The following is an 11,516-nucleotide window of genomic DNA, read 5'->3' as shown; positions in this document are numbered from 1 at the left end:
CACAACACTTAAATATGCATATTTAAAATAAATAAATAATAAAAATAAAGCAAGTTGCAGTGATGGGCATTTGTAACACCACGCTGGGTAGGATCCTTGGAGCCTTCTGGCCAGCCAGACTAGCCTATCTGATGAGTGCTAAACCAATAAGAGACTCTATCTCAAAGCAGCAGAAGACATATACAAAGTTATCCTCTGGCTTCAACAGGCGCACACACCCATGCCTATACACACATGTATACACATACGTACAAATCAACAACAACAACAAAATGCAAAGCTGTGACCACAGTCTGAGGCACCCTGGGGGAATCAACCATAGCCTTTCACCATCAGCTCCAGAAGGCCAATTCTTCATCATATCTTGGCTTCCATGTTTTTGTTTTTAAAGACCTATTTGTTTTTATGTGTGTGTTTGTTTTGCCTGCCTGCATGTATGTAAGTGCACCACATGCATGCCAGATGCAGAGAAGGCATGAGATCCCTTGGAACTGGAATTATGAATGTGAGCCACCAGGTGGGTGCTGGGAACTAAACCTGGGTTCTCTGGAAGAGCAATAGTGCTCTTAACTGCTGAGCCAACTCTCCAGCCCCAGCTCTCGTAGTTTTTATTTACTCTTCCAATTCAAAACCAGTTGTACTTCTTGTTAGTCATGTGAGACATTCCCACACTCCCCATGCTGACCACTGGCCCTCTTCTCCCATCCCCCAGTCAATGCCTGTGGTTGAGTCTGCCAGCCACAGGAGTAGGACTGACTGCTGGCTGCTGGCTGTGGTTTCATCCCAATTCCCAGATCATGTCTGCTTTGAGTGCCTGAATTGAAGAACTTGTAGAAGGGTGGAAAGGACCAGAACTCACTCTTGTTTTCTTCATAGCAAGTCAAGAGTCCCAGATACCCCTTGTCACCAGGTACTTGGGGCACTAGTATTTCTGCAGCCAAGGAGAAGATCCACAGCTACTGCACAAACTCAGCAATCATTCATTCCACATAGCTTAATAGGCTTCATATATTATAAATTGAACCACAACCTGAATACTTTTGAACTTCAAACTTGCTATGTTCTTTTCATGCTTGAAACCAGGAAGAGATTTTTGTTTTTAAGTCTCAAACTTTCTTATAAGTCCTCACAAGTTCACAGGCCCAGTTTCTGAGTTGGGCAGGACACACCTCACACGGCCCTAGAACATTCTGTTGTTGCCTATGAGAAGTCTGGTATAAAGGTCACAGATTACCACGGTTCACAACACTGATCACAAATGACTACTGACAGATAAAAGGATAAGTGGATGTGATCTACATATACACACCAAAAACACAGGGCTCAATGCTGAATAAATAAGGTAGTCACAGAAGGCAAATACTGCATGACTCCACTTATGAGGGCCCTGGAGTCATCAACTGTATTGAGACAGATGGTAGAGTGGTGCCAGGGCCTCGAAAGGCAGTGTTTAATGCTCTGTGGGGGATGGAGGGCTTATGGGGGACTGTTGAGATCAGGCTACACTCTATTAAGTTATTCTGTATTGTACAAATGGGTTTTTCAGGCTGTGCATTGCCCTAGAAGCCATTTTACAATTAATTTTTCACTCTGTTTGAGGGAAAAGAGATGATTGCAAATGCTAGGTAGAGCAGAAACTATACTATCTCCTCTTTCCTGTCAGGTTCCATCCATCCAGGACAGACAAATATGACTTATTCTTGGGGTTGGAGAGAAAGACTTTGGTACTGCTGAGTACCCAGTGGTCCTACCTCCTTGCCTCAGATCCGCTCGCTCCTCTGTGCAGAGTGAAAGCAGCCAAACTGACGTCAGCCTTGAAGCAGAGGTTACAGGTTAGCCAAGGAAATAGCCCTCTAGTCTCTGAGCTGTAACTCTACTCGCCTCTGCTTTCTGCTTCCTGCCCCACCCTCAGCACAGGACCTCTATGCATGGACACGGCCAACCACAGCTTCCCTGCTTTTTGCCTCTATTTCAGGTCAGGACTAATCAATAACGGCCAAACACACCCCTGGTGGGTGATGTAGGACACTGGCTCCTTGTAGACCACCCCTCCCCAGCACAACAACTCCTTAGGCACCTAGAGTCCTCCTTGTTCAACTCCCAGGATTCCACTGTCAGGTACCTGTGTCTAGTGCTGACTCCACCTCTGAATAATAGTCTCAGGGTGTTCCCATTTATCAGTGCTTCTGTCTATTCTAGAATGTGTGGGCTGGTCATTCACTTGAGGTTCTTTTTCTTCGTGTGTGTGTGTGTGTGTGGTTTTGGGGACTGAGCCCAGGGGCTCAAGAACATCAGGCAAGTGCTCCACCACTAAGATACCCTGAATATATATATATATATTATATATATTATATATATATATATATATATCTCCAGTACTTCCTCACTTCTTTAAGATTGGCTATCCATCCTCCTGTCTCAGCCTCCCAAGTAGGGATTATTGGTTTTGTACCACCATGCTCAGCTTTAGGCAAATTAAATCAGGCTTTAGTTGAGAAAGGATGACTCACAAATCACCGCACCAAGATCAATGGAAATCCTGCTGGAAAACAGGAGGGAATGTAATCAGCTTGATGATTTCAGGTGGTGAGGTCCAGTCCCGAAGGGATCTGGGCAATTGATGGTCTGAGACAGGCTAAGACCCAGCCTTTTGTTACAAAACAGTCTCTAAAATTATGCATTCAGTTGTTTGTTCTAAATTAGATTTTCTTTGCTACTTAGGCACTGGTCAGATTTAACCAAACAGTTCAAATATGCACATGTTTCCCCAACTGTACTATTAACAACAGCAAAGAGATGGGGGCAACCTTCATGTCCAGGATGGAATTATTTCTGGTCTCACTCTGAAGTACTAGCACATGATAAAGTCAGACATAAGTGTTGCATCTCACAGAAAAACCCATTGAGACATGAAGACTAGTACGGGACAGAGTTTAGGATGGGGAACAGGAATAGCTGCATCATGAGTAGGGGTTTTATTTTGGGGGTGGAGAACATGTTTAGTGTTGTCCAGTGAAGAGAACTGCACAACATTCAGCATGTACTGCACTCACTGGATTGCTAAGTGCATCTTATTTCCATGAAAGAAGACGGCTTAACATCATCTCTCCGTGACAAACTAAGGCGTTTGGTATTTGCTACAAATAACCTGGACACAGGGGAGACCAAATCAGTTACCAGGAAACAATTTTGGTTTGGGAGGGTGGAAGGTGGGAAATGGAAAATACAGCACAATGCTACGTCTTCAGCGCTCCCTCTGGGTGGGGTCCTGTCCTGAGAGCCTCAAATGTGGAGCTGGTGAGATACAGCTGCACTTTCCCAGCGTGGCGCTTTTCTTGGAGCTCTCTAGGCGCCCACCTCTTCGCCCTCCTTGGCACCAAGCTGGAGTTGCGACCCACCAACCACCAGGATGCGCTCAAAGCCGCACCCCGCCGCACCCCGCCGCACCTGCAGCTTTCAGGGAGAAGGTTATACACAACTCCATCAGCTTTGAAAAAGGGCTAGACTGCTACTGTCACAATGGGCGGGGCGCGAGGCCACACCCCCGGCCTGCCCAGGAGAGCAGCGGTGCGAAGCCCGCAGGCAGATCTGGTAGACCCAGCAGCTTGGGCCATGGCAGCTGCACAGCCGGGCCTTCCCGCGGGGGCGGCCGTGGTCCGGCGCTTGGCCCGGGGCTGCTGGTCTGCGTTCTGGGACTATGAGACGCCCAAGGTGATCGTGGTGCGGAACCGGCGCCTGGGGTTCGTGCACCGCATGGTGCAGCTGCTCATCCTGCTTTACTTCGTGTGGTGCGCGGGCCGGGGCACGGTTGGCAATTGGGCAGAAAGCGATCCTTAGCGGGGGGAGCGATGGTTGCATGCGTGGGAGCCCTGAGGGCCCCAGGAGAGGGGCACCCTGCTCTCTCCAGGGTTGCCTCCGGAGCCGGCACCGCCCTGTTCCCCAGGTACGTGTTCATTGTGCAGAAAAGCTACCAGGACAGCGAGACAGGTCCGGAGAGCTCCATCATCACCAAAGTCAAGGGGATCACCATATCGGAGCACAAAGTGTGGGACGTTGAGGAATATGTAAAGCCCCCGGAGGTGCGGCGCTTCCTGCCCCGGGCCTGAAGCTCCTCAGCGGTGTAACTAGTCTGAGTGAGCTGACCTGCCCACCGCGCTTTTATTTCTGCACCCAGGGGGGCAGTGTGGTCAGCATCATCACCAGGATGGAAGTCACCCCTTCCCAGACCCTGGGAACATGCCCAGAGGTGAGGTGGGTCGAGGGTGGTCTGGGAAACACTAGGCCAGTTAGAGTTTATCCTCTGACCTACAGTCTCAACTCTAGAGCATTAGGGTTCACAGTTCCACCTGCCATTCAGATGATGACTGCATCGCCGGGCAGCTGGACATGCAAGGCAATGGTCAGTGTGCACTAGGCGGCAGTGTGTGCGTGTGAGGGGGGGGGGTTGGGGCGTCAGCACTGACCTCAGTCGCTTAACCAGTGTTTGCCCTGCAGGGATTCGGACAGGGCACTGTGTACCCTATTACCACGGGGACTCCAAGACCTGTGAGGTGTCAGCTTGGTGCCCGGTGGAGGATGGAACTACTGAAAAGTATGCAGGGTCCACAGACCCCACTGGTAGTCTCCTTTGTCCTTACTGACGAAGATCAGAAGAGCTTCCGGAAGGAGAGGGACAGTGTGTTACCCTCTCCTGGGCTTTGGGGGAAGGGCGACTAAACCCTGTCTGTACCTTTGCAGCCAGTTTCTAGGTAAAATGGCACCAAATTTCACCATCCTCATCAAGAACAACATCCACTATCCCAAATTCAAGTTCTCTAAGTGAGTCCGAGGGCCAGAGTAATACCAAGTATAGTGCCTGAGCAAAGTGGAGGCTTGTGTTGGGAACCAGGTGCCTGTGTCTTCTGCCACTCCTTAGGGGCAACATTGCAAGCCAGAAGAACCTGAAGCATTGCACGTTTGATCAGGACTCTGATCCGTACTGTCCCATCTTCAAGTTAGGCTTCATTGTAGAGCAGGCAGGGGAGAACTTCACTGAACTGGCACACAAGGTGAGCTGGGTGTCAGTATCTGCTACCCAGGAAGGGTTTTTACTGCAGTTAAACGTATCTTTTCTGTCTTGGCCAACCTTGGGTCTGCTTGGGCAGAGGGGAGAAATGTGATCATGGGCTGTGAATGCACCTGCTCAATTATTGACACCTGGTCCCATGGTTGATGCTAGTACCTCATTATACCTTCAAAACCAGATATTCACTTGCTCCCTGGACCTTTGAGGCTTTTCTGCTCTATATCCCTCACTGTTACTTGGCTCATTTTTCTGCAGGGTGGTGTCATTGGAGTCATCATTAACTGGGACTGTGACCTGGACTTGTCTGAATCAGAGTGCAACCCCAAATACTCTTTTCGGAGGCTTGACCCCAAGTATGACCCTGCCTCCTCAGGCTACAACTTCAGGTACCTTGTTTTCTGAATGTCTGGGTTCGTGACATAGTGGTGTCGGCTTTGACTATAGTTCTATCAGTCAGTAGTCCTAAAGAGAGGAAGATGAGTGTGCACATCCACTCTGGCAGCTTGGCCACTGCTTTTGGTTTACTCAACCCTAGGTTTGCCAAGTATTACAAGATAAATAGCACCACCACCACTCGAACTCTCATCAAAGCCTATGGGATTCGAATTGATGTTATCGTGCATGGGCAGGTACGCACAGCTAAAGGGTTCCACCTAGCCCTGAGCTGGCCTAGCTCCATGTCCCTTACAGGCCCCCACCCTCAAGCTCCATTTCTGCCCAGCAGCCTATGATGAAGGTCTAACTAAATGCAAGCTTGTTCTCTACAGGCAGGGAAATTCAGTCTCATTCCTACTATCATCAATCTGGCCACTGCTCTGACCTCCATCGGGGTGGTAAGAAATCTGCTTGGGGGCCTGGGTGGGGTAGGGAGTGTCAGATATGCCCTTACCTAGTGGTGTCTGCTGACTTCAGGGCTCCTTTCTGTGTGACTGGATTTTGCTAACATTCATGAACAAAAACAAGCTCTATAGCCATAAGAAGTTCGACAAGGTGCGTACTCCAAGTCACTACCCCCAGGGTCAGCCACCCAACCCTCCATCAGGTAGAGGGCCAACTTTGGGAGAACTGGCAGAGCTACCATTGGCTGTCCAGCCTCCTCGGCCTTGTTCCATCTCTGCTCTGACTGAGCAGGTGGTGGACACTCTTGACCTGCACGTGGGACAAAGGCTTCCTGTCCCCGAGCCTTCCCAACAGGACTCCACATTCACGGACCCCAAAGGTTTGGCTCAACTCTGATCTCATCCTCACTAAGCTGCAGGCCTGGATCTGGGAGGGCAGAGACAGCTAAAGCTGCTTCGGCAGCCCTAGGGAGGATTTACACTCTGCAGTAGCCAAGCATACCCACGTGATGGGAAACAAGAGACACCTGTGCAAGAGGACAGAGCCTTGCTCTGGCCCAGGCTTACATTCTTCCTCTTCCTAAGGTTGACAGGGAGAACTGGCTTCCTGCCACCTTTGTTCCCAACCAAACTCCCTGCCTGTCATACTTTTGCAGCTTTCTGGGACCCCAAATCAGAGCTAAGCCCCCCTGTTGTATAATTCTAAGCCCTACTTTAGAAGTCACAGCATGCTGAACCCAATAAACTAGTGATGAGAAGCTTTCTGGTCTCAATTCCTTGAGAGTAGCTGTGGACTCAGGAATGTAAGGCAGGAGTCAGTCTCCTTCCCAGGGACCCTGCATTGTTAGGTTGGCTAACCAGCCTGGCTTTAGAGTACAGCCACACCTGGCAAGAGGACCAAGGCTATATCCAGAATCCCTGAGATGGGGTGGGAACTGTGAGCAGGTTAAGGACAAAGCCATCACTAATATCAGGTCCTGGGGTTACTGTATCTTTCTGTTAGTGGAGTGACTTGCTAGGCAAAGGCTGTTGGGAGCCTGGATCTTGGTTCCCTGGTGGCAATGTCTATGCTGAATGTCACCAGAAGGTATCCTAGCTCAGACCAGCATATCAAGTAGTAAGAGTGGCCAAAGAGCTAGGAAGGCAACCCTTCAGTTTTTGTCCACATTACCTGAAGATGGTATGCTTGTATGTGCCTCTAGGTGTCACACCAAGTGTTTACAGGATGCTTGGAAGGACACTAGCTTTCAATAATCCCACAGCCTTCCCTTCGTTGGCCATGGACTCCACAGACCATCAAATATGTTTAACTTCCTTCATGTTTGGTTTAGACAAACTGCCCTTTCCAGTTGGGTCTCTAGGTACAGCTTAACAACCAGGGCCAGAGATGCAGTTTTCTATTTCAGAATCCCTAAACTGACCTCCAAGTGAACCCAGGCCCAGTGCTATCTATGGTTGCAGTGACCTACCATGTGTTGCTATAGCATGGCTCTGCTGGGAGACAAGCCAATGCCTCTCAGGCCCCAAGATCCAGGAAGCATAGTTAACCATCTCCCTCCTCCCCCCATCTCCCTAATTTAATTTGATTTCCATTCAGAAGGTCCCAGTGCTGCCAACTCAATCCACATTCCAAACAGGGAGGATCAAGCAGATATCAGGTTTCTCCCTACAGACAGCCTGAGCTCATCAAGGTTTAGACAAGTTCCTGATGGACAGATGCTAGATATTAAACTTTCCTTTCAGAGACTGAGGCTCCCTGTGCAAATACAAAAAGCAAGCTAAGAAGTGGATACTATGGGGGCTGGAAAGGTGGCCAGGCAGTTAGGATCACTTGCTCTTTCAGATGGAATTTGGTTCCCAGAACCCACACGGTGGCTCATTACAATCTATAACTTCAGTTCCAAGGGGACCAATGCAGGTACCAGGCACACACAAGGTGCATACACATACATGCAGGTACAGTATTTATACATATAAGTTCGATATGGTTTCCCATCTCCCTTTAGGGCTCTTTTTATTTTGGGTTTCTGAGTTTGACACTTCAGCTGATGCTCTGGTAAACTGGTCTGGGACAGAAAGAAGCAGTAGACAAGGGCTGCATTTAGTTCAGTGAGGTGCAAAGTTCTCTTATTTCCTGAGACTAATGAAAGGCTCTACTCATCTAGCAGATAGGTCAGTGTCAGTATAGAGTGGGAGGTGAGAACAGCTACTTACTCCACTACTTTGCAGTGCTGAGGACAACCTATTCTTAAAAAGGCTAGGAATTAAGCTGCTCCTTTAAGAGGTGCCTGATTTAGTGCTCTGGGTCTCTGATGTCCCAAGGGACAAGTGGTGACTGAGTACAAGTCCTCAACAGATTTCTCTGAAACCTCATTTTCCTTGTTCCCTCAATAGGTAAGCCTAAAATCTTGCATGTGAGGAGGCATTTTTCTAAAATGTCTTACACAGGGTGTTCAAATTTATGATAAGTAACACATTAAAAACCCTTTGCTTGTGGGCCTCAGGCTTATGAGGTCCTTGCTACAGTCCTGTTGGTCAAAAGAGTGGGTTTCCATATAGACCAAGTAGGTCAGAGATGTTGTGCCTTTCAGGCTCATCTCAGCCCACTTGGACAGAGCCCCAGGTCTTACTCAAGACACTGGGTGACAACCCTTTTCAGACTTTGCTCTGAAACAAAAACCCTGGGTCTCCACATGCTTAGGACCTGGATTTCCCAGAAAGCAGCTCAAATTCTACTCCCATGAAGCTGAGGGAAAGGCCCATTTGTCTGAAAACAAGCAAGACTCTGTTGTGGTCTGTATTGGCTTCTGCATCCTTTCTGCCCCAATTTCAGAACTTATCTCAGACTAAGAATAGGAGACAGAAGAAAGAGCTGGTTTGGAAGCAGAAAGCATAAGTTTCAAAATATGTTTACTTAGCAAGCAACTATTGATGACAGAGCTATTCCCTGCTCCTGCTGCTTGTTATGACACCTTGCAGCTCCCTGGAAGTATTCTCTGGTCTTCCCGGACTGTAGTCATGAGTTTGGAAAAGTCAGGTGGTCAGTGGTTCGGCCATCTGGAGGAGGCATTAAGGTACCTGGTATGGGATATCAAAGTGTCTTAAGCCTAGGCTTGCTAACAGTTTGATAAAGGGCTTGTCTGTAGCAGCCATGCTATGGTCTCCTGGAGGTATGACATATTGTAGTGCTTGGCAATGTTCTGGAAGATTCTAATCTGTTCCATGAAGTCCTGTAAGAACAAAGAGACACAATAACTCGGTTCTACTCAGAGAGGAGGGGCAAATGACCCAGTATGTCTATGAGAATGGCCTACCTTTGTGTGGATGGTGAGAACAAAGTCCCCTGCACAGTTGCAGTACACAGGCATATGGGTCTCTTTCATACCACGGCACTTTAGGCACACCTGAAACAAGGAAGCAGCACCACTGATCTTGGCTCAAAATGTTATCACACTGGATCCTATCTGTGGCTTGTTAGCCTTGTTGAGGAGGGATACTTTCATGGAACCATTAGCACATTTACTTCCCTACTGCAGTCACATCAGGACTCAGTGCTTTGATGAAATTCAAGATTTATTCAGATCTTGCCAGCTCCTTTCACCTTGTTGTTGGTATCCCTAACCTGGATTCCCAAGGCCTGGGGGTATCCCATGTCCCAGCTGGCCCTGTCTCAACAGTTGCCCAGGGACATACCCATGGACTTTGCTCAGGTGCTCATAAAATGCTGTCAAAGCTTTCTCTGCTCTGCTTTTGAACTCTGCCACTGACACTGTTTCCTGTCTATCTATCGTCTATCTCCCTCTACTGGATGGATCCAAGTGTCCACAGAAGGTACACACACATGTGGACAGAATTAGTGGGCTAGGTGCATGGATGAAGACTGACTCCTGGGGCAGTCCCTTGGCGGCAACACTTAGGACCAAGCATACTCTTGTCTTCCCTGAAATGCTGATAGTATTTGGAAACCCCTGGGTGGATTGGGGAGCTCACCAGGTCCTGCAGTGTGAAGGCCATCAGTTTCCTCTGCAGGGCTTCCACCAAGGCTGATTCAATCACAGCTGAGTTGTAGGGGGCCTGACAATTGGAACAGAGCCACTGAGGCAGAATGGCCCCATCCTGGAAGAGTGGGGAAGAAGGCTGAGAAGTCAGTGTGAATGGCAGCCATGGCCCACCTGGGCAATAGTACATCAGGCTGGTGTAAAGGGAAGATGTCAGAGAGGAGTGCTATGGCAAATGTAACTATCACTGCTCTTGGTTGCCCAAGCCTTTCATTTGTGATGAGCTGACCTTTTCAAGACAATTTTCTAGCATGTTGCAGTGGAATGGCTTGGGGCACTGGGCTGTATACTACAGGTTGGGTTACATGTCCTAACCACTTTGGACATTTAGAAGTTCTGATCACCAGCTGCGCTCACCTGCGAGAAGGAGGAATCTTTGCACAAGTCCAGGTCTCGGCAGAAATTACAGCTGTGGCAAATCACCTCAGGGAGCACGTAGGAGTGGCAGGGGTCCCTGAACTGGGCCTCCTCAGAGAATTCACCAACGTCTACCAGGCGAAGTAGGTCTCTGTTCAGCTTATTCACCTGATTTGTGATGTTTGTGTCCAGAGACAATACCTATGGCAACCACAACCCATCATGAAGTAGCTCCTAGGTCTCTCCACTGCTCTGGCTGGACCACCCCCCACCCCCCCACCCCCGGCAGCGTTTCTCTGTGTATCTTTAGAGCCTATCCTGGCACTCGCTCTGTAGACCAGGCTGGCCTCGAACTCACAGAGATCCGCCTGCCTCTGCCTCCCAAGTGCTGGGATTAAAGGCGTGCACCACCAACACCCAACTGACCAAATGCCTCTTTTTAAGCTCATTCCCTAGCATCATCTTAGCCCATCCTCTTCCCATCTGGAAGCCTCAGGGAGAGCTGATTCTCTACAGTGGCAACTTTGTCAGTGAATGCAGATTTCATTGATGAATATAGTAAACATTTCAGGTAAGAAACATTGATTCTACATAATACTTCCCAGAAACCAAAGAGGGAGGACACCTTAACTTGTCTTAGGAGGTCAGCATCACCCCAATACTGAAACTAGACAAAGACACAGGCCATTAACCACCATGAGAAAGGACAAAAAAACCCTCTACATGTCCTAGCATATGAACCCATTAATATGGAAAAAATACATAATTCAAAAATAAAGAAGCACAAATAAGGTCAGTTAGGTTTTTTTTCCCCTTAAAGACAAGAGTCTTTTACTCTATAGCCCTTTGAAGATGCAGGCTGTTCTTAAACTGTGATCTTTCTGCCTGCCTGAGCCTTCTCTAGTGCTGGGACTGCAGGAGTGAGCCATCATGCCCAGTCCAATTAAGCTTCCAAAGAGGTGTAAACATTCTTCAATGGAAAAAAGGCTATGGAACTGATTCCCTTATGTTCAGACAGGAAACTTGTACACATTGTAAAGATGAACTAAAAATGGACCACAGATCCCAAAGTACAGTTTGGCCCAGCTTGTTTTCTGGGAAGGGTGAGTCAGTGACTGTCCAAAGGGTATCTGTGGAGAAGAAACATTCCTAGCTCACTATATTAAACCCTAAGGTGTAGTCATTTGATATTCAGTG

General features: G+C 48.4%; 2 protein-coding genes across 5 annotated transcripts in view; one reads left to right on the top strand and one right to left on the bottom strand.

Annotated features, from left to right (window-relative positions):
* Positions 1–3,612: 3,612 nt before the first annotated feature.
* Positions 3,613–6,301, top strand: P2rx2 (purinergic receptor P2X 2). 4 transcript variants are annotated; one of them, XM_035443228.1, is made up of 12 exons: positions 3,613–3,788; positions 3,944–4,079; positions 4,175–4,246; positions 4,324–4,399; positions 4,495–4,591; positions 4,738–4,818; positions 4,916–5,048; positions 5,321–5,451; positions 5,601–5,694; positions 5,833–5,898; positions 5,978–6,055; positions 6,260–6,301. In XM_035443228.1, exons 1-12 carry the CDS (start codon positions 3,613–3,615, stop codon positions 6,299–6,301), a joined length of 1,182 nt encoding a protein of 393 aa, XP_035299119.1. The 4 variants fall into 4 exon arrangements, with proteins under 4 accessions (XP_035299119.1, XP_027271669.1, XP_027271667.1 ...); XM_027415868.2 differs by having other exon boundaries at positions 6,197–6,301; XM_027415866.2 differs by having other exon boundaries at positions 5,978–6,301.
* A 1,588-nt stretch (positions 6,302–7,889) lies between these two features.
* Positions 7,890–11,516, bottom strand: part of Pole (DNA polymerase epsilon, catalytic subunit) — a 51,553-nt gene continuing 47,926 nt past the window's right edge. The window contains exons 46-49 of the mRNA XM_027415865.2: positions 10,320–10,520; positions 9,895–10,020; positions 9,219–9,308; positions 7,890–9,134 (exon numbers count right to left, since the gene is read on the bottom strand). Of these exons, the coding sequence (XP_027271666.1) occupies positions 9,021–9,134; positions 9,219–9,308; positions 9,895–10,020; positions 10,320–10,520 (531 nt within the window). The 3' untranslated portion in view covers positions 7,890–9,020. The remainder of the gene's footprint in view (positions 9,135–9,218; positions 9,309–9,894; positions 10,021–10,319; positions 10,521–11,516) is intronic.

The sequence above is a fragment of the Cricetulus griseus genome, chromosome 4, assembly GCF_003668045.3.
Source record: "Cricetulus griseus strain 17A/GY chromosome 4, alternate assembly CriGri-PICRH-1.0, whole genome shotgun sequence".
NCBI lineage: Eukaryota > Metazoa > Chordata > Mammalia > Rodentia > Cricetidae > Cricetulus > Cricetulus griseus.
This window is presented reverse-complemented; position numbering and strand designations above follow the sequence as displayed.

Coding starts and splice junctions, on each gene's coding strand:
- P2rx2 (XM_027415869.2), top strand. CDS start 3,613: ATGGCAGCTGCACAGCCGGGCCTTCCCGCGGGGGCGGCCGTGGTCCGG. Junction 4,400..4,494: donor GCTGGACATGCAAGGCAATG/GTCAGTGTGCAC, acceptor TTTGCCCTGCAG/GGATTCGGACAGGGCACTGT. Junction 4,819..4,915: donor CCCAAATTCAAGTTCTCTAA/GTGAGTCCGAGG, acceptor GCCACTCCTTAG/GGGCAACATTGCAAGCCAGA.